Genomic DNA, 21,841 nt, shown 5'->3' with positions numbered 1-21,841 from the left:
CCTGTTGTAGTTAAAGTATTCTTATCACAACAGGGGATAGATTAAAGGTTGTACTCACACACACACACACATATCTACACACGCCTACATGTACCTTGCACGATGTATAGATTTATTGATACTCCCACACACAGTAGCATTGTAGTTGACGCAGACAAAACGAAATAGATTCCTACAAATAAATCTTTACGTTTATTCGACCTTATTGACTTTGTAACTCTGCAACGTCACCTTGGAGAGATCGGGCTGGATCTGATCAGTTTCTTCCATTTGCTTGTGTAATTAATTGATATTGGCCTATTGTTTAGACTTCTAGTGGAATATTAGGGCCATTGTAAATGCATTTAATGATTCATCCTCACTGGACGGGATAATCACACCAGACGTCACGTCTCCATGTCCATCGTTGTGGTCGTATGAATAGACCAATCAACACGGAGATTATTCTTGTACTAGTATTCTCTACAGCAGTACTTATCACAGGGGTGCTCTCCTTCCATTATAGTATCATGCTACCCGCCATCAGACACTGAAAGCTTCTGTGGGTAAATCTCGAGTTTAACAGCACAGGCAGGGTGTCTGGTGAGAGCCTGGAAGCTGAACATTACCAGCACGAGTGGGTTCATTTATAGATGAGGTATGAATGATATGTCATCATGTGGCAAGGGTTAGAAGTACTGCATGTCTGTAACTGAAGCAGTCTGTTCCCATAGAGACCAGAGTTTGTTGGAGTGATGTGTTGTCGAGGCTCTGATACAGCGTTACCTCTTCTTTGTCTGTTTTAACTTGTCCTCTCTCTCTGCCCCCCGTTGCAGTGTCTCTCTGGGAATGATGGTGTTGCCACTGGCGCCGCCCTCTTTGTCGCCATGACGATGCCGTTCAGCCCCCTGTCCAGCGACGAGGAGCAACAAAGGATGCTGGGAAACAATCGACATCTCTATCCAGGGGCAGAGGACGAGGAGGAGGAGGAGGAAGAGGAGGAGGAGGAAATGGAAGAGGACGAGCGTGACGAGGACCAGGAGGAGGAGGAGAATGGGGAGCTGGAGGGCGAAGAGGATGAGGATGAGGAGGAGATGGTGGAGGAGGTCAGGCGAGGAGGCCTGTCACGTGGGGGCAGGGGTGAGGGACACAGGCAGTCAGGTAAACTGGCTGGACGACCCACCGGGGACAGACAGATCCGGCAAGGGAACCCCGGACACACCGCGAACCCCTATTCGTCCAACCCCGGACCAACACACCAACAGCCAGCCAATCACATACAGCAGCAGCAGCAGCAGCAGCAGCAGCAGCAGAGGAGGCTGAAGGAGCGCAGCTCCAGCTCAGCGCCATCTGAGGACACCCACATTGCCATGATGGTGTTTCGCATCGGCATCCCAGACATAAAGCAAACGGTCAGTGCTGTTAACACACAAAAACGACCACAACAATCATGACAACAATCCCTGACACAGGTCACATCCCCACCCAGCTCTGGTCCCATTTGTTTCCCCCCCTTTTTTTTTTAAACACAGTTATGATCAATGAAACCACAATTATTGGTTATCAATTTCACCACCCCAAGAACAAAAGCTCTTTGTATCACCCAGAAATTCTGACTTCTGCAATGCACCCTAACCTCTTCAGGAGCCGCCAGTGTTAATCTGTAGGAAAAAAAATGTGAAAACTGCAATTGGAAGAAGGTCTTGGAAGAAAGCAAAAAAGTTATCTCCTAACATGTTGACCTATTCCTTTATCATACAGTGTGTTAAAGCACTCCTGATGTGCTGACGAATCTCTATTTAAATGCCTCTGTTTGACGTCATCTTTGTCACTCTGCTCAGGATACCTGGGTAAAACAAATGCATGAGTGGATTGATTTCTTATTAGAGAGAGAGAGAGAGAGTAAAAAACATCCAAATGTCTGAATAGCTTTCACCTTCACTTTAAAGCTGCTGCACCATGAACAACTTCTCGACACCTTGAAGTGGACTCTGTGCAGTCTGGGCTTGTAGACTTTGAGGAGCGATGTTAGGGAAGAGGGAGCCATGTTCGGTGTGTCTTGCCCCCCGGGGCCCTTCATCTCACAGTCCTTCATTGGGTCAAAACCTGCCACGCAAACAAGGCGCTCTAGAAACACGTCAACTCTCAGGGGATTGAGGCGTTTCATGCCAATTAGATCCTCTCTCTCTTTCTCTCACACTGCATCACTAGCAGGGGAAAAAACCAAAACAATACTGAGAGGTGCGCAAATACTCGTCAGCAAAGTGACTGATCTGAGAGGGTGAGAGAGACTTTCAAGGTGACCCAGCTTCAGAGAAAATGGAAGACGGAGAGACAAATTGCGCACAACAGCAATCATGATAAGAATATATGTGAGCAAGAATTTGATTTAAAAAAAAAAAAACCACTGCCAGCCAGAGAGAGAGAGAGAGAGAGAGAGAGAGAGGGGAGTTGAAGTGAAGAGGAGAGAGGGTAACGGGGGGTGAAAGCGCTGCCTCTAGCTTATTAATGCCACCGAGCTTTTAAGTGGTGAGATAAAGCTCGGTGTGAAATGACCTTTTTTTTTTTTCCTCAGTGCGACTGGTTTGTAGGAGGGGTTGTCCAGAATCATGATGGACCGATTCGCCATCGCTCCTTATATCCCAGTCTTACATCACACCAGAAGTGTGTCTAAATTGGCTTCAGGGGCTAAAAGATGCTGCTGCCTCTGTGTACTGTTCGCCATTCTCTTCAGGCGTCAGACACCCAGGCAGTTTTTTTTTCTTCTTCTCCCTCCTGTGTTTCCTTCATGAGTGATCTGTTGAAGTGAATCATGAGTCGTTACTCAATCGCAGAGGTAATTGAAATTACGAAGTCTGGCTTGCAAGGGGATCAAGGCTGCGTCCAAAGTGTGTGTCTTTGTGCAGAGGAAGAAAAACGGTGAAGCAGAGATTAAAAAAAAAAAAAAGGGAGAGTGCATCTTTGCTCACTGCTGGATCAGAGCTGAACCAGACTGCCTTTTGTGTTCGACACACAGAAGTTCGCGCTCCTCAGACATTAAGCGCTCTGTCCTCTCCTTTTCTGCTGGTGTGAAGGCTTTATAAATCATCGGCAAGTATGAAAGCAGCGAATGAAATAAGTGTATATGTGAGGGCCTGTGTGTGTGTGTGTGTGTCCATATTTTATATTTACCATCCCAGCGCACTATAAATGCCTCGCTCAACGCTTCTTCCTCCCTCTTGGTGCCGTGTGATTTATTATTGATCTGTGCATGGGTGTTTTCAGCGGCGTATGTGTGTGTGTGTGTGTGTGTATGTGCTGGATTCAGTGTTTTCAAACCCAACCATAAATAATTCACCACTCCCTTTTTATTCTAACAAATCGGCATCAAAGATTAATTGTGAAAAGAGGGATAAATGTTGGGATGCTCAGGAGGAGAGCGCTTGCTCAAAGTCGGGGGTTAAAACCTCAGAAATGATTTGGAGGCCGTTGAAAGTGACGTAGATGTAGATGGCGGGAAGAATGGGCTGCGTTAGAAATTGGGGTTTGTTTGGGAGCAGATGTAGAGCAAAGTGGGATATGTAAGAGCATGCAGATAAAGGTAAAGTGGAGGCAGGTAGAGGCCGATCAAAGAAGACTGATGTGGAGAGAGGGAAGGTGAGGAGGAGATAAAGGTAGATGGAGGAAGACAGACTCAGATATAGACGGATAACGTGAAGCAGAGAGGAACAGACAGAGGTGGAATTAGATTGAAGTACGCAGAAACAGAAAAGGCTTTGTCTGTTGATTGATGCTGACTTTTGAAGCTTACTTGAAGGCATATTTCATGCCGACTCTCTGTATCTTTAGATTTAACCGGGGTAAGTCAGATTAATTCACAATTTCAGCCTTTCAAGCATGAACACTAAGACTACTGGGAATAAATCCAAGACCTCATAGACATTCTGTTAAAGTGAAACATTGTCAATTTTACTCGTTAAGAAAAGCGACAAATAAAAATAAATAAATAAATAAAAATAATCGCCCCACTGGACAATCAATGCCTGTACGGATCAGTTAATGAAATAAAATACAAAAGACCACGTTGGCAAAGAATTAATTCAGTCATCGTGGGAGGACAATTTCAGCGTTTAACAGGAAAGATTTTTATGCAAATCACAAAAAGGTGGAAACGAAATTATGAATATGTATTTCTTTTTTAAAGTTACATTAAAAAGAATCAGTGCTGAAGCTTTTTAACCACGAGCCAACTTTATGTGCAACATTTTCAACATCAGTTGATTATGTGCAAAGTGAGCAGAGGTGGCAAAAGTACACACATTCTTTAATCAGGTAGAGGTGCAGATGCTTAAAAAAGTGAAAAGTATCCCTCTGAAGGACATTTCCTGTGCAAGGTAAAGATAAGAATCAGTCGGATTTGTCCGAGTGGTTCCTAAATGCACCAGAAAGGTAGTCGATTGTTGAGTGTCATTCCCTGGACGTCAAATGCTGACATTTTGGGGTTGATGAAGCGTCCTGAGCACAGAAGAAAAAATGTTAAATAAGAAAATCCAGGCAGATGGCTGCAGCGTCTCCGATACAAGACATCCTTATTCCTGTCTCCCAAGTAAAGTACAAAAACTTTGGATCTGTGATCTGGGAACCTGGGAAAAGTACAGTAATGCAGTATTTATACTTTCAAGACTGACTTGTATAATCATGACTTGTTGGAGAATAATAGCAAAACAGAAAATATTGATCCTTTTCTACAGTCGACACAGTAACGATGATCCAATATATCAGTTTCACTGTACAATGATCTGAAAACATCTTCTTCATCTCACCTTTTATTAATTTGTTTTGCATTTTTCTTCTTTTCTGTCTGAACTAAGTAACTCCATAACATCAGACATGCAGATATAAACATAAAAACAACCTTACAGACTTCCTGCCGAGACGCACCGACTCTCGTTATATACTGTCTCGCTCCCCAAGGTCACGAGAGTTATCCCGCTGTCACCGTGACATTTACGCTCTCTCTCTCTCGTCGTGTCCTGACTCAGCCTCCTCAGGCCATTTGTCACTTTGCTTCTCTCATTTGCTCCATCCAGAGTGAAAGCCTCTGATTTTCAACACTTTTTTTTTTCTCCACACTCTGGGTCATCTCATGTCCTCCTCCTCCTCCTCCTCCTCCTCCTCTCACTGGTGTTGGGTAACATCCCTTTACACTCCCAGTACATTAGGTCTGTTCTACATGTCAGCTAATTCACCCTCAATAAACTCTGATTGCTTGTTAATTGTGTTGTAATGAGACGAGGGAGTGACTGTAGCACGCAAATGCAAATGTTATGAATTGAGGGAGGAGGGTTTGGTGACGAAAGAGAACGCACACACACACACAGAATCAGCTGTAAAACTGTGTTCGATATTCACCAGTCAGTGGTTTGCTGCCCTGAAATGATTCAATTTGACGCACTTTGATTAACTTTACCTTCACTGATTGACTTTGATATGGGAATTTGTGTTACGGTTCCAGTGGCACTGCTGAACATTAGTTAGACACTGATGTTTGACATGAAAAAAAAGGTATTCTGATAATCATATATCACCTAGAATTCTATATTCCCTTACATTTTAAAGATGTTAGAACCAATTATTTTTTGGCAAGGATCCCTTGAGAAGAGAAGAGTTGTGATGAGGATACCTCTCCCTTTTCTTGCCACTCTTCTCTGTTCTATCAAATAAAACCATGAAAAGGTTTAGAAAACAATAAATCAATCAATAAGCTTCTCGATAGACAGTCTTATGCTAAAAACATTAGAAATATGTTTTTTTACGTCACATTTTTCAATTAAAAAACCCTGACATGTATGATTAATAAATTGAATTTAAGCCCTAAGCTTGATCATTAAACAAAAGAAGTAGAATTAAAATGCAAATATAGTTATGTAAAACAGTAGTGATTACAATGATCAAATGATAAGAAAATACATATATTATTAGGTATAATATAGTCATTAACAGAATGTTTTTTTTCTGATTGATGATCAATAATGATGTCAAAAATGCAGTACTCTGATGCAGGATATAATCAGAAGAGTAACAAGTAACTAATGTTTTGAAATAAAGGTAGTGGAGTCAAAAGTACAATACTTGCCTTCAGCAATGAAGCGCAGTGGATGTATAAAGAAGCTGAAAATCAAAATGGAAGTGCCTGAATGTTTTTCTTAAATACAGTCCTTAAGTCAATGAACTTAGTCATGTTCTGTCACTGGGAGCAGGATATTTTGGTATTTTGGTAAAAGTGTGAAAACACAGAAAGAGGCTTGGAATTCAAATCTTTCTCTTCCTCTATTTGTGCACAGATTGAACAGACTGGTTCGTCTTCATTTGGATATTTAGTGAAAGGCTAAAGTCCGCCGACCTTTTTTTCAAGAGGTCAGTGTTTCCCCTGAGCCCTCGGAGTAAACATCTGTCCTGCCTCCCCTCAGTGGAATATACCTTCACTGCTTTAAATCTGAGCCGTACAAGTCTGCCGGGGGAGATCTCTCTCAAGCCACTGTCAATCAAGAAGGCGCTGCTGGTGCACTGACGGAGGGGAAGTGAGAGATCAGCCTACTACATTTGTCAACAGGGGATCTAGGCCACCGCTTCATGTTGGGAAAATCTTTCGCAGTTTGTTGTAATGGGTCAAAGAGAAACTCAGCTGGATGGATTCAATCGTCTCATGCAGGAAGGAGGGAGGCAGATCAGGGTGCCCGGTGGAAAGTTATTTTGCAGCGTGACAGCTCATGTTCTGTCCTATTTTATCTACCGAAGGTCAAAGCACTTCAGCATGCCGAAACTGTGTTGGAGAAAAACTTTCTTATACAACCCTCAGAGAACCCAGTGAGAGCTGCTTTGGTGACGTGCAGGTCGACTGATTTCTAGAAACAGCACGACATGTGGTTGAAATGTTTTCAGGAGGTGGCACATGTAGTTTATTTAAACAGAGGATATAATGTGGTTATCAGACTGTTGAACCCCTACGAGTTGGCTCATCCAGGTTTTGAAGCTTTCTCCCGGATGTATGCTTCTGATCTGGAACTTGGCTGTTAAGTATCTATGATGGCTGTGGGCTACACCACCACTGCCAAAACACTGAACCCCTGAAATGTCCTAAACACAGCAAATAAAAAAAGAAGAGCGGATACGGATACCACCACACTCTTCTAATGACTCATAAGTGATGAGGGATTTTACTTGCATGAGTCTACATGGTGTCTACTATAGCGCAATAAAAATCATGCCTTTTCCAAAGTAAGTGAAAATAAAATGATTAACGCAGGGATGTTTATGTTTACCGATGGACAAAGTGAAAATTGGTTCGTTAAGATTTCTCGAAACAAGATGCGATCTAAAAACGAGCGCTCACGTCTCACTGAAACGTTGCTCGTTGGATGATTGTCTCTCATATCAAGAGTGATAAGATATTCTGACTAGAAACTATACAAAGATACCGGCAGTGTTCTTCTTCCACTGCTGCCAGTGAGCATTGTTTTTGTGATTTGCATGTCAAAAGAGGACTATATTTGGTTGAAACTTGTTTTTAGAGGTCTTAGTTTTCATCTAACGGCATTTTCACAACTATATTTCGACATTTTGTGGGCTGATCTACATCGATATACTATCACTCAAATGAAAACTGTGCGGTGACGCTGCTGAGGAGGATCTGAGTTGTGAGCCCATGTGCCCTGCGCTGATCCCTCCTCCTCCACTGATGAACAAGAAAAACACTGGTCCATTAACTCGGTGACAGTCAGATCTGTGGATGCACGAGTTGTGGGTATGATTCCGTCACCGCAGGAGGTCAAGGCAGTTTTGTCTGCAGGTTTTATTGGATTGTCAGACTCGCGCGCGCGCAGTCACGACGCTGTTCGCCTGCCAAGTGCATTAAGCAGCGTGACACAAATGAGTTCATCTCGGCTGTTTGTCTTGAGCTGAAATTCTTGCAAACTCTTGTGTATAAGCAGCAGCCCCCTGAGGCAGGATCTGGCCTCACAAACATGAAATACAGAAAGATAACACAATATTGCAGCGTCCTATTAAAGATATGCAGACTTTGCAGACTTCAAGTACGGTGACAGTGTCCACCGTGTCTCTCTACAGCTGTGTAGAGGTTGTATGAGCATGTGAGGGTGAGGGGTGAGGGTGACAATGGAGAACAAGAGATGGGATGACAGAAACGCTTGAAGGACGTTAATTTGCTCTTCTTCTGAACTGCTGCAGAGAGGAAGGGGGTGGTTGGAGTGGTTGAGGGAGACAGAGAGAGAGACAGAGAAAGAAATATGAGGGGAAGTTGACATAAATGGTGACATGGCGGGCAAGTGTGTGTCTGTGTCTGTGAGTGTGTGTGAGTGTATGTGTGTGTGTGTGTGTTTTGCGGGGGGTTATTTCCCAACAGATCTCATTAAAGGCTTCTAGTCCCCCCTGCACTTGGCCTGCGGAAAAGAAAGGCCCGGGGGACCGAGATAGAGCGAGGTAGATATACAGACAAACAGAGAGAGAGAGAGAGAGAGAGAGAGAGCAGGCTTCTCAGTGACTCTTATTTCTGCATAGATAAGTGACAGAGCTGTTACAGAGAGATGGCTGGAGAGGGAAGGAGGAGGGTGGATAAGATAGAGATAGGCAGGAGAAGATAAAGAGCAGCATGGACAGAGTGAGTGGGCGTTTGTGAGTGGGAAAGTGTGATCACAGCTTTAGGAGGCAAGGCGGATTTTTTTTCGGTTCTGCATAATGATAAAAAGCACGAGAGAAACAGAAGGGCTTAAAGCTGCGTTAAGATATTAATATGAAATCTGTAAGTCATGTGAAAAATCTACAGGCTATATAAAAGGTGTGACATTTAGTGCATGTATGCGCGACTAGTATCACTGTTAAGTTTGGGTTTTTTTGCGATATCCTGAAAATTTCACGCCAGTATACAGAGGTGATGGAAGAAATATTCAGATTTCTGAGTAAAATTAGCGAGTATAAGTAATATAATTAAAGGCTAACTCCACCATTCTACACATTGAAGTGTGTTTACAGGACTTGCAGTATGAGTACCACCGCATATGTAAAAAAAAAAGTAGTATAAAGCATTTTGTGGCACCAGAGGAAGCTGCATGTGATGTGGTCATTGCCTCCAGTGATGTTGCATTGTGGGTAATGTAGGGATTGTGTTTATTTTAAAAGGAAGAAAAAAAAGGTGAATGAAAAAGGTGATATTTCAAAGTGTCCAACAGTGTAATACGAGTGCAATCCAGACGAGTGGACTGCTTTGCAAAACCTGTCGCCAGCATTACCCACAATGCATTGGAGCCACAGAGACATCACTGGGTGCAGTTTATCAGATTACATGCAGCTTCCTCTGGAGCCACGAAAGAGCTTGTACTACATTTCTTCACAATACAGAAATACTCCTCAAGACCTGTAAACACACTTTAATGTGTAACATTGATGGAAGTACCGACATGAGAGTATGAAAGTATTGTAGTATTACAAGTAAAAATACTTTTTATGTTGAGAAATTGCCTCCTGTGAGTCTCCCATTATTATACATCATATGAATGGATCACTATTTCTGATGCTTTAATGTGTAAGTCATATTTCCCTCTGAGATGTTATGGACTATAACAGGGTATTCAGTTGCATTAAATGGAAAGGAAAGTACAAGTACTTGAAAACGAGAGACCTGTCAGCCGACATAAATATTGTCCAACATAGGTCATAATGCAGAAAAAGATGCTGGAGTAATTTATGATTACAGCTCTCGTTATCACTTTCACCTCATCAACACCTTTTCCTAGTTTCAGGAATCCGAATTAACGCTTATCTTTGTTGTGAGAAAGCAGAAAACACCAGTTGGAATACTGTGATAACACCGGGAGAATTTGGCGTCTCTGTCATGTGTGCATGGACATCGTCAACTCCAGTTAGTCAAAGTTCTTCAGGAAAAAGAAAATATCGCGGCACATAAGGATGAAAAACGTGCTGGAGACAGAAGGCCTGGCTTCGCTGAGCAGAATTTGTATTGTAACTTGTTTTCCGTTCCCAGTGATCAGATGGAGGAGCTGAATCCTGCAGGGTGGTAAATGCAGCACAGAGTTCTGGCAGCAGGAAATGTGTTCAGACTCAGAAACAAGTGGCTGAGATGATGAGGAGTCAGGATACACCTGCAGAGAAAAGATCACAAACCTCTGTACTTTTCTATAATACTTAATGTTATAAAATATACCATCATCTTATTTTAATGACTAATTACAGCTCGGTTAGTGGTACAAGTACATTTGCATGCATACATGTCCTGCGGTAGATGCTCTTCACTTGTCCAGTTCCATCTTTTTCTACATTATACTTTAAGACTCAGAAAATGTTTTTGTACTTTTTAGCACTCTTGTGTGCTCCTAGAGGGACAATCGCTGGTTTAGTGGACAATACTTCTGGAGGACTGTTGCCTGAAAAGCTGTTTTTACACCTTTATACTGATATTTTTACTTCTTCCACACCTTAAAGGGTAACTAACCAACTTTACACATTAAAGTGTGTATACAGGTCATGTGGAGTGCTACTGCATGTGTCGGGGAGACAAGTTCTATAAAGCCTTTTAATGGATTTATTGGACTCATTATGGACAGTTTTTATAAAAATGATGCAGCATTACCTACAATGCAACTTAGCCACTGAGTGACATCACTGGAGGCAGTACATGCAGCTTCCTCTGGAGCCACAAGAGGATTTTTTTCTAGTTTTTCACATATGAAGTTGTACACCCCAAGACTTTGGAGTTACCAAACAGCTCAGAAGCCGTTCAGTCTCATCAGATTACACACAAAGCTCTTTGACCACTGGAGGGCACCACACACATTACATGTCATATCAAGGGTCATGGCTGTCTGAGACTGTGTAGCTTTGAATTTAATGAAGTGCAGTGTACAGGCTGCGTTGCTTACAGTACAAATATAACTATGTGAAAAACTATTAATAGTGCTAAGTTGCATTTCACAGACCTGGTGAGGATGAGGAATTTGATTAGCCCTAATTGGCTGCGGGAGGATCAATCATGTTCCTGGAGGTATACAGATCAGTAAGCAGCATGGCTCCTCTGGTAAAACCTCCAACTATCTGCAGCTTCTCAGGTCAAAAGCAAAGTTATTAGATACATTTAAATCTTTGCTATATATGATAATTATCAGTGTTATAATTGGTTGACTGTGGGAATATTCCTCATGCGAGATAAGTGAATCCTTAACCTTCATTCTCTCCTGCTGTGATTCTGATTCATTTCAGACTGTGTTTGCCTGCATCCTTTATTGGGGCTTTAAGTGTGTGTGTGTGTGTGTGTGTGTGTAGGCTTGTAAGTGCATTTGCCCGTGTGTGTGTGTGTGTGTGTGTGTGTGTGAAGCCTAATCAAATACAAGCAGACACACCTTTTCATCCTCTTTTTCGCTCTCATACTCAAAGTCTTAGACATTCCCCCTCGCTTTTACTCTGCTGTCTTTCGCCACACTGCTCTAACACACACACACACACACACTCACGCACGAACACACGCACGCACACACATACACACACACCCTCCCAGTACCCCATCTCCTAGGGAACACAGGGATGTCTCTATGGCAACAAGCAGCTTGCTCCACTAATGAACCGGTTGCCGTGGTGACCGTGTTGGCTGTGCGAGAATGGAGACACAGTGGATAAAACAGAGGGAGAAAATGTGATGTTACTCCTCTGCACAAAAAAAAAAAAAAACCCTGTGCGGGGTTTTTATCTCTCATTGTGGCACACACACACACACACACACGCACACATGCATGCAAACACACACAGGGAAAGACATGTATGTGTGTGTGAGAAGATTAAGATGACAATGAAAGTGACTGTGACTGAGCGAGTCTTGAGCCTGTGCAGTAATGCAGTTGGATGCAAGGATCCTTGCAGCTGGCTCCACTGTGCACGGCCCAATCATCCTTCTGCTGCTGCCTCAAGGTCAGAGAACAACCCAACTCAGCTCTGAGGGGAGAGAGAGAGCCAGAGAGAGAGAGATAGAGAGAGAGAGCAGTGCCAAAAACCTTCTGTCAGCCATCTGTGTAGTGACTTACGTCCCACTTTGCTGACTGAGCCTGTGAGCCGTTATGCATTTGGCCATCCACGACCCCCGCCAGAGACACTCAAAGCTGCACCAAACAGCCGTTCACATCCTATGTGCTGACTGAGGCCACTGGGAATCACCGTCTTTACTCCGGCGCTGTCTCCCCCTGCTGGTTCAGATGGGGGAGAGCCTCTGTGTGCTGCAGTCAGTCAGGTTAGAGCACCTACTGTACTGCCACAGGATGGGTGCCCTCTGCAAGAGGTCATGAGATGATTCATGGGACAGAGAATGAGCAGGATATTCTGCTGAACAAAATGTTTTATATGAATTTCCAAGACTTCTCCTCTACCACTGGTTAAAAAAAGTGTAGTTTTTTACTTCAAGATACATTAGCTAAGAATTCTACATTAACATGTCTAAAAAAGCCCAACTAGTCACACATTTAAATGAGTTTTGTATAATTTATCTCAAATGTTTCCATCCCAGAGATACTGTCATTTTGCTCGATGTATCAGTTTCATTTGGTTCCCTGCTGCTATGACTTCCAGGCTGGAGTCAGAGGCAAGGATGGAAGTCAGTGAATGAGATAACAGACATAAACAGCCGACAATGGAGATCACCTCTATGGATCACTGCGGCTCTCAGGTTGTTGAGCGGGAGTTAAGCTAAATTAGCTTTTTTTATCAGTAGGTTGATCTGGATCACAGCAGAATCTGATGAGGCTGCGGGTGTTTATTCCTCCAGGAGGTCTGGCTCTGCACCTTACTTTTACTCTGACTGTTATTCAAGTCATCGACTTCCCTTTTGTTCCTTTTTACAAAAAAAAGCACCTTATTTTAATTACTTACGTTGTCCAATGATTTTTTTCTTCACATGGTAATATGTATATTAATAGGTAAAGGTAATTTTTATTCTTTCAAAAATAATCATTTCCTTTAAGAACTTAAAGTTTAACCACGTCTACTTCTGTCTCTCCCACAGAAATGTTTGCGATTCAACCCGGACGCCACAGTGTGGAAGGCCAAGCAGCAGGTGCTGTGCTCCCTGACCGAATCTCTTCGGGACGTCCTGAACTACGGTCTGTTCCAGCCCGCCACGGATGGACATGACGCCAAGTTCCTGGAGGAGGAGAGGCTCCTCAGAGAGTACCCACAGTCCTTTGAGAAAGGGGTGCCATATTTAGAGGTACGACTCCATCCTCTCTTTTGACTTAGCCCAGATTTTTCTGCTCTACATCCAGACGACTAAAATAAAGACTACATCTACTCTGCCTGGTCCTTGTGTTATTCAAGGCCGATCTGGTTTATGAATGAAGTTTGATACACACTTCACAGAGGAGTGTCACAGAACTGCTCAGCAACATCCACTAATCTATTATCCAGTCCGTACAGTCGCCTTCCTTTCAAGCTACATTATGGCCCAGCGGAGGCTCTAAACTGCAGTAAAGCCAGACCATCTCTTTCACAAGTCTCGTCCTCTGTGAAGTGAAAGTGGAGGTTTGTGAAGCAAACCAGATAAAGCTCCTCTGTACAATGAATTTGCAGGCCCCGTTTTGTGAATCTAGGCCAAAAGCTATGAGAATTAAGGACAAACGCTCTCTGTGTTCGGATTAACTCCTCATTTCCTTTCTCTTCTTCTCTCTGGGGCTCAGTTTCGATACAAGACCAGGGTGTACAAACAGACCAATCTGGATGAGAAGCAACTGGCCAAACTGCACACGAAGGTATGAAACCCATTTGTCTCTGATGCAGGAAGAGTTCTATCTGTTCTCTGTAAAACAGCAGTGCTTTTTCTCCGCATGCAGGCCAGCCTGAAGAAATTCATGGATTATATCCAAACCAGCGCTGTGGACAAGATGATTAAGTTCATAGACAAAGGCCTCGATCCAAACTTCCAGGACTCTGACACCGGCGGTAAGGATCACTACGGAGCCAAAACACCACACCACACCAAAACAGTGTGTTCATGAGATGATTTATTTTATAAAGCAGTAAAAACCTTTTTGAAATTAAATGTAAAACCCCAAGATTAATCATAAAAGTGACAGTTCCCCAGTGTCTGGATTTTTGCACTGGAGTGAAGTTGTGTAATTCCAGCTTTTTGCGTAGGTTGTGATCCTTGCAGTACCTTCTGCTCCTCGTCAAGGAGGTAATGTTTTACTGGCGTTGTTTGTTGGTTGTGTTATCAGCAGGGTGACACAAAAACTACTGAGCGGATTTCAATAAAACTTGGGTAGAGGATGGAGTCCCATGAACTTTTGGTGCAGATCTGATTAACAGGACATCTGACATTTTCAATATTTTAGTCAATTTTAGAGAATGAATATCTGCTGTTTCTTTTTGTTTGTTTAATCTATGAGTGAATACAATTTGATGTGGATTCTAGATCTGGTGAGCTTAGCTATGGGTGGAGAAACGCCTTCTATCGAGTGCCGTCCTAGTTGTTAATGCAGAGAATGAGTCCAGACTTAATGGTGCACAGAATACTAAATGACAGAAAGTTTGATTCAGTCGAAGACATCTCGGCTGCATAATGTTGTTTACTTTGCTTGTCGAGTGATTCAGAAGGTTAGTGACAAGAGCTGCCTCCAAATGTCTGACAGATTGTTTGGGTTGGCAAATAATCTGTTTTATTTTAGGAGCCAGATAAAGATTTTTTTTTTAATTCTAAAAAGTTTGATTTCACTTCTCATTTCATCCATCATCCATATATACTGTACATGTATACCTCCTCCCTCATCTCTCCCTCTACTTACTGAATTGTTCTGTCTGTCAGTCAAATATATGAACTTGCACTTGAGATTCAACACCTCCAGCCACCTCCTGTCAGCCACAGGAGCACACCTGTGTGTCCAGCAGCTTCATGGCCCGTGTCTCCGCTGTAGAAACTTGACCTTTAAACTCTCTCGCAAATAACAAGCCTCCCCTCACCGTCTACTGCTCCCGGCACTGCAGTATGTTGGCCTAACACTTTGTCAAGAATCTGCGCCAGTGCTGTTTACAATTTGGTGGCTTTTCCCAGATCCTGTTAGTGCTCAGGGGGCGCAGCAGACGGCTCATTTACAGTTTGAGTGTGCTTCTCCGTGTCGCTCTAGCCACTCTGGGAGCAAGTGTCAAAACACAACACACAGCCTGTCATCACGGGTGTGAAACACACTTCCGCTTCAGAACACCGGGGGGCAACAGAGAGCCCTGATGAGCGCCCTTACTATCATACTGTACACACACCATATTGGAAAGACACACACACACAGTGCATACACACCTTACACCTTGAAAAGGGTGTGATGTTGGACACTTGTTTGTGTGCTCTGTATTAGATTTGAATGACACCAGCAAAAAACAGTGGTTGAAAATGGACATGATCAATTTAAATCAGGATTGACATATGTATTAATTTCATCATATTAATAACTTTGACACAAGAACAACTAAGGTTTGCTGTAAAACTAAAAAAGAAGTGTGTTTTAAAGACATAATATGCAACATTTCTGTATTAACATTTATAAAAACGACGAGACCTTTATCACATATTTTGTGGAGCTGTGTAGTCAAAGGGACAATATGTATGAATTTATGAATTAAAACTTTAAAAAATTAACAAAAATCATCAACAGAAGTTGAAGAAACAACAGTGTTGAGGTTGAGCCGTCTGTCTGTTGTGTTGTAGGAAAGTTAGCATGCTAACCAGCTAGCCCCGGCCCAGCCAGGTCTAAAGCTCCTGTGCAAGTGGTGTCAACACCAACACACATCTGGTCCCTGAGGTTCCATGTCCTGCTAGCTGCACGGCTAACTGAGCTAACTAGCTAGTGACAGCCACAGAAATTATCTAAATTCCTTCCAACAGTGTTCGAATCCATAGAAATTCTAATGATGTGCTTCATTTTGTTGCCTGTCGTGATAACTTCCAGGAGAGTGGAAGAGACATTGGATAGATTTTCCTTCTTAATGTTGTTGTTTAACAATAAAGACAACAGCTCCTATGACCCCACGCTACCTATGATTTTTGTCATGTTTTGGCTGAGCACCAGAAACTATATTAATATTTCGCATTTAAAAAGCTGTAGGATAAAAAAAAACCTACAGCAAATGTATGTAGATGATTTCCTCCTCTTTCTAGATTGCTGGGTTATGTCAAGATGTTCTGACAGTTATAGTCCAGGAACTATAAGGTCTTCAGTTTTAGAGAGAAAAAAAAAAAGCTTTTCTGGGACGCAGAGATCCCCTCCATTGTCACACATTTCACATTTGTCCTGCTCATCTTTCTGAAGCTCCTTCTCCGTGCCCTCCTGCTCGGCAGAACACTCACACTGAGTACCTTTAATAGGACGTAAAATTATTCTACCACATTCAGTGTGGCTTCTGTCAGTGGGGGCTCACTTCCATCTCTGCCAAGGGAGCTGCTTAATGGGCATCGCCCATGTCATCCTGACATGTTAACTTCACAGGAAGTGCAGCTGAAACATTCCCCCCAAATTATTTGTACCTGAGATCTACAGAAGCTGTTCTCAGATAAAAGCCCTCATTCGTTTTTTGCCTCTTCGCCAAAAACCTCTCTTGTCGTCATGGCAGCTAGCGCTCAGTTTCCTGTTCTTACTGGGAGCACTCTGAATGCTTTTATTCTTCTTGGCTCCTATTGAACTCTCTCGCTGAAGAACTTCAAGTGTGCTGAGAGCGGTTAAAGGTGTTGTGACACAGCACAGCTTTTATTTTGAAATATTTCCATTGAGTTTATTTAATGTCAGGGTAATTGGAAACATACCAGTGCACTGGGAGGGAAAACTGCTTTTGGCAATTACTGGGAAGCGAACGTTGTGCTTGTGGGATGAAGCCAATCTCTGTGGGTGACATTGCAGGATGCTTTTACAGTTGGTTGAATTGTCTCAGGGTTGAATAATCTCTTTAAATTCTTCCTTCACACCCACGTCCTGAGGATTTTATTGTTAAAATGGAATGCAAATAATTGATTTTCTATTAAAGCGGTAATTGTCAGCACTGCTTAGCGACTTTAGTGGGTTTTATTCTTTTAAAAATGCATCTAGCGAAAGACTTTCTGGACATAAAGACCTAAACTACTTTACGCCATCGATAGTCACTTTTATTTGTGAGACGAGTGAGATGCTTTATGTGGCTGTGGCCGTTTGAACTGACTTTGTTGAGTGAGTTGAAGAGGGCAGCAGCACTTCAGTCCAACCGGCGATCACTGATTGTTTCCGGGCCTGTTCTAATTATTTAACTCGACTATTGCATTTTTAGGAGGATGAGGTCGCTACAGGCTGTGGATCCTCTCATACTCTCAATCAGTTCTGCAGCCTGAACAACCGCCATCATGAAATGGGTTTGTAAATTAGAGATGACAGCAGCATGGTAATGATCCATCCATTACAAAAATCAAGCCCAACCCTCATGGGTTTACAAGAAACCACGTTTACAATTTCAGCGGTTTGCGGGTGGCTTCTCTCAAGCTCGGCAGACAAAATCTGCAACAACAAAGGTCAACAGAAGTCAGCATAAATGGAGGCCATCTTAGAACAAATGCACCCCTACTTCCTTGGAGACGGAAAATAAAAACAAAAACATGTACCTCATGTGAACATCGTAATGGCCTCATATCCGAATTTTAGATGCAGCTTCACCACTGCTTAGCCTATTTTCAGCCAGTGAGCTTCTATCTACCGAGCCTGAAGGCTATCTTGTTTAAAAAAGTGGAATTTTTGATGATTGGTAGCACCACGGAGCAACGTTTTTATCCTGTAGGTGACACAGGTTGGTGTCCGCTGATGAACCGCTGGTGGCAGTACTGCACAAAGAAGCGATGAATGCGCCAAACAAAGGCAGTGAAGAAGAAGAAGACTGTAGAACTAGTCCAGATGAGACCAAACAGTGTTGGATTTAAAAGATTTTAAAAGCAGAGGTTGGCGTGGTGTGGCTTTTGGTAAGAATCAACTGAATGTGAACAAAAGTTTTGATTGCAAGAAAACTCCACATGGTGTCTGCTGCAACCAACTTTGGAGCTTGTCAACAAACACATTAGCTGCTATCAGCGGATTTACCGCTGTGAACCTGACGCCAAGATGTCTGCGTGGAAATATGATTGGCTTGGAACACAAACAGATTCCAGAGAAGGAGACACTCATTTCTTTTTAGAGTTTAATCTGTCTGTTTACTGCACGAGGAAACTGGTTGTTTTTTCGAGAATATAACCTCGAAGCAAGGACGGAAGTGTTTAACTGTTATAAGACTATAAATAGTTGGAATGTATTGTTGAAGGTTTCCCCACAGAGTATCTCAGCAGCCCCCCCTTGGAGCAAACAATCTGGCCACAGCCTCCCCCAAATAATATGACTTTCAGACTCCTGCTCAAGAACAAATCCCTCCTACAATAATAAACTTTATTCAGTTCTCATTGTGTGTGTGTGTGTGTGTGTGTGTGCGTGTGTGTGTGTCTGCCAGAGACTCCTCTGTCCCTGGCGGTGCAGTGTGAGCCGGGTGGAGGTGAGGCCATCCGGGTCCTGGTGGAGGGCGGGGCTCACATCGACTTCCGCGCCAAAGACGGGCTCACATCGATACACAAGGCTGTTCGAGGCCACCGCCATACAGCCCTGCTGGTAAACACTCACGTGTCTGGAAACGCTGTTATAATGAGGTTCCATTATCATGAAAAGCTACACCAGGGTAGAAATCTGCTACACGGATACTCACTGATGCAGCATTGTCTTCATTTGTGTTACTGTACGAGCAAACAAGCTGAAGACGGAATAAACAGTCCCTCAGACTCAGCAGTCCACTCCCACGTACACAGAGAATGAACGTGAAGAAAAAAGATCTATTATTCTATTCAGCCAGAGAGGAAAATTGCATTAAAATACAGATTGCCTGGGTTTAAAGGTGTGCGACACGTTTACATTTCAGGCATTTGTCCAGAATCTCAGCCCCCGAATGTATACCTGTAGACGGGACGCTCATTCAGGGGGAGATGATTGTGTGTTACATTGACAGAGTCCATATTTTTCCACAAAGGAAAGAAACAGCTGCTAAAGATTTACAGCAGACGCTGACTGAATACGTAATGCTCTCCAGCCCGAGGTGCTGCGTGACCTCCCTGAACCTCTGTTTTCCCGTCCTGATATAAAATTCCATGAATATTCCCGGACTTGAAATTGGAAACCGCCTTAATATTTTATTTGTCCTCGCTGCTCTTTTAGTGTAGTGTTGTTCGCTCATAAATGACATTACTCACATCATGCTGCATCCAGCATTAGAGAACAAGGCCTGTAAGTGAGGTTTTGGCCTTTCCGCCGTCTTTTTCTGCAGGTCCTGTTGTCTCTGGGTGCATCTCCGGACTATAAGGACCGGCGAGGGCTGACGCCACTCTATCACACTGTGCTGACAGGGGGAGAGACCTCCTGCTGTGAAACACTCCTTTACCACCGCGCCAAACTGGGCATCAGGGATGAGAACGGCTGGGACGAGACACATCAGGTATACATTTGAGTCCCATAAGACTTGTCACATAACACTTGTCAGAGGGTCTTTAATGAGATTTGTGATAAAGGAAGTTAATAAGTAATGTGGATTCAAAAGCATTTCATTTTTCAATGTCACTAGGTAAAAACTTGCCAGTTGGGACATCTTTTTGTTACAGAGATCTTCAGATCATCACGTTAGATTCCATTATGTGAAAATGAAGTCGTGTTAATGTAAACTGGACATTTTCACTTGTGATTAGCCTTTTTCACATGTGGATACGAATGCTAAATGGTGCATACAGTTAATTCTGCACTAAATAAACAGCAAAACTTTAGTCAGAGGGTGCTCGGGGCAAAATCTTTCAATCTAATGAGGTCAGTGGCCTAATTTGTGTCTATTTAGGGCTGTCATATGACAGCGACAAGAGAAGAAGTCCTGCCTCGGGACGGTCGGGGGTTTTTGGTTTTCTGTGGCTGGTTTTGCACAAATGTGCACGCGTCATGATTTGAAATGTGTCAGTGTCATCTGTGTTCCAGTTTCTGCATACGCACAAGTGTCTGTGTCCTCGTCAAACACCATTCATGCCATGAAACACCTCTCATCTTTCACCTTGGGCACCTTTTCACCCATCCATCCCACCCACCTTGTGTCTGTGGCCACACGCTCCGGCAGTGAAGTGGACAGAGAATGAGAAAAGGTATCAGCCCTCTTCGCCTCAGCGCGATCACCCACTCACACTTCATCGGCGTCTGTCTGTCCTCTGTAGTCGCTCGTGTCCTCAATCTTAATCTGTCTGTGTGTGTTGACTGGGATCTGACACAGAAATGTAGCGTCGAAGCTGAGAATATTTTTTTTTTGAACTTCTATCTCTATATTCTTTACTCACACTGAATATCTTTAGGTTTGGATATTTATTCTTTGCAATGTTTGATTGACATTTTTCACAGGATCAATTCAACACTAATATAAATGAGGTTAATTTATGTTTGTTCTCAGTCCTGTTCATTTTAAGTAACAGCATAATCATATTTGTAGCATTAAAATCATTTTCTTGTTCCTTGGCCTTATTCTCTCCTGTTAGCTTTACCGATTTGCTAACATTCAGTTTATTTCAATTATTTCTGTGCGTAGCGAGTCAAATCTGAAGTAATTTGATCTGTAAACGTATTTTTACCTATTTCAACTTGTGTTGTCTTGTCAAATTTCATCCTTCTGTTGTAATTTCTCATCAAATTCAGTGCTTTTCCTTTTATTCCTGTGGGCTACTTATGTAATAATGATAGATAATAATAGATGAGGTCGTGGTGAATCCACTGAATCCATTATTTCCTTATATCATGTTCGCAGTCAGGCTTAAACAATTGTCGATTACCGAAGGATAACATGTGAGCCTACATCGACTTAGTCACTCTTGAAGAAGTGGTCTTACTATGATTAGCTGCAGTTTAATGTAATCTATTGTTAACGTGTTGAAAAATGTGTTCAAGAAGTCCTGATATTTGATGGCACGGGAGGGAAATGAGGATTTAATGCTGGTATAACTGAGTCATTTTGTGGTGAGATCAGTTATAGTTGTGATGTTGCTGTACGTGTGTATCCTCTGACTGTGTTCTCGCCCTCTGAGTTTGGAGGTGGCGTTGATTAAATGTGATGTCACTTAATAACTGTCACCTTGTCCCTCTCTCTGTGTCGCCGTCTCGTCTCCATCCTTGTTTTGCTCCTCCGCCTCTCTGTTCTCTTTATTAATCAACCACATAAATTCTTTTTTTTTTACTTCCTTTTCTCTCCCTCTTCCTATCTCTTGTCCACGATCTGTTCATCCTCACTCAAGGCCTGTCAGAATGGGAACTCGCAGCATCTGGAGCACCTCCTCTTCTACGGGGCGGATTCTTCCTCCACGAATGCCTCTGGAAACACTGCCTTGCACATCTGTGCTTTATACAACAAGGTAGGAGCTCCTTTTTTTCTCTCTCATGGAGATCTAATGTCAGATTCTGTAGAGTGGAGAAAATGTTACGATCAAACACCTGAAATCTTTGAACACGCCGTTTAACAAGGTGGATCTTTACGGTCGCTGAATAATTCATAATAATTCATCTTGGTTTTTTTTTTTCCCCCAAGTTCAGCCTCCTCAACCTGAACCTGACAACAGGCTGATTCCTTTAATTACTCTTGAAATATGTATCTTCTGAAAGAAAGAAATTTGAGCAATCTGAAAACAGAAAAGTCTCTGTGAATTTGTAATTTTTCCTGAAGATAAAAGCAGAGACATACAACTTTTCAACTTTCCACCCTGATATGTTTTCATTTTGATATAACA

At 42.8% G+C, this 21,841-nt stretch overlaps 1 protein-coding gene across 6 annotated transcripts in view; it reads left to right on the top strand.

Annotated features, from left to right (window-relative positions):
- shank1 (SH3 and multiple ankyrin repeat domains 1) overlaps positions 1 to 21,841 on the top strand; it is an 81,660-nt gene that overhangs the window by 25,302 nt on the left and 34,517 nt on the right. For all 6 annotated transcript variants that reach the window (XM_037088257.1, XM_037088261.1, XM_037088259.1 and 3 more), the window contains exons 2-8: positions 816 to 1,391; positions 13,034 to 13,237; positions 13,704 to 13,775; positions 13,857 to 13,965; positions 18,505 to 18,659; positions 19,366 to 19,533; positions 21,353 to 21,469. In XM_037088257.1, coding sequence (XP_036944152.1) covers positions 867 to 1,391; positions 13,034 to 13,237; positions 13,704 to 13,775; positions 13,857 to 13,965; positions 18,505 to 18,659; positions 19,366 to 19,533; positions 21,353 to 21,469 — 1,350 coding nt within the window. In that variant the 5' untranslated portion in view covers positions 816 to 866. The remainder of the gene's footprint in view (positions 1 to 815; positions 1,392 to 13,033; positions 13,238 to 13,703; positions 13,776 to 13,856; positions 13,966 to 18,504; positions 18,660 to 19,365; positions 19,534 to 21,352; positions 21,470 to 21,841) is intronic.

This window comes from Acanthopagrus latus, chromosome 23 (genome assembly GCF_904848185.1).
Source record: "Acanthopagrus latus isolate v.2019 chromosome 23, fAcaLat1.1, whole genome shotgun sequence".
NCBI classification, from domain to species: domain Eukaryota; kingdom Metazoa; phylum Chordata; class Actinopteri; order Spariformes; family Sparidae; genus Acanthopagrus; species Acanthopagrus latus.
Note: the sequence above shows the minus strand (reverse complement) of the source record. Positions and strands in the feature narration are given on the sequence as shown.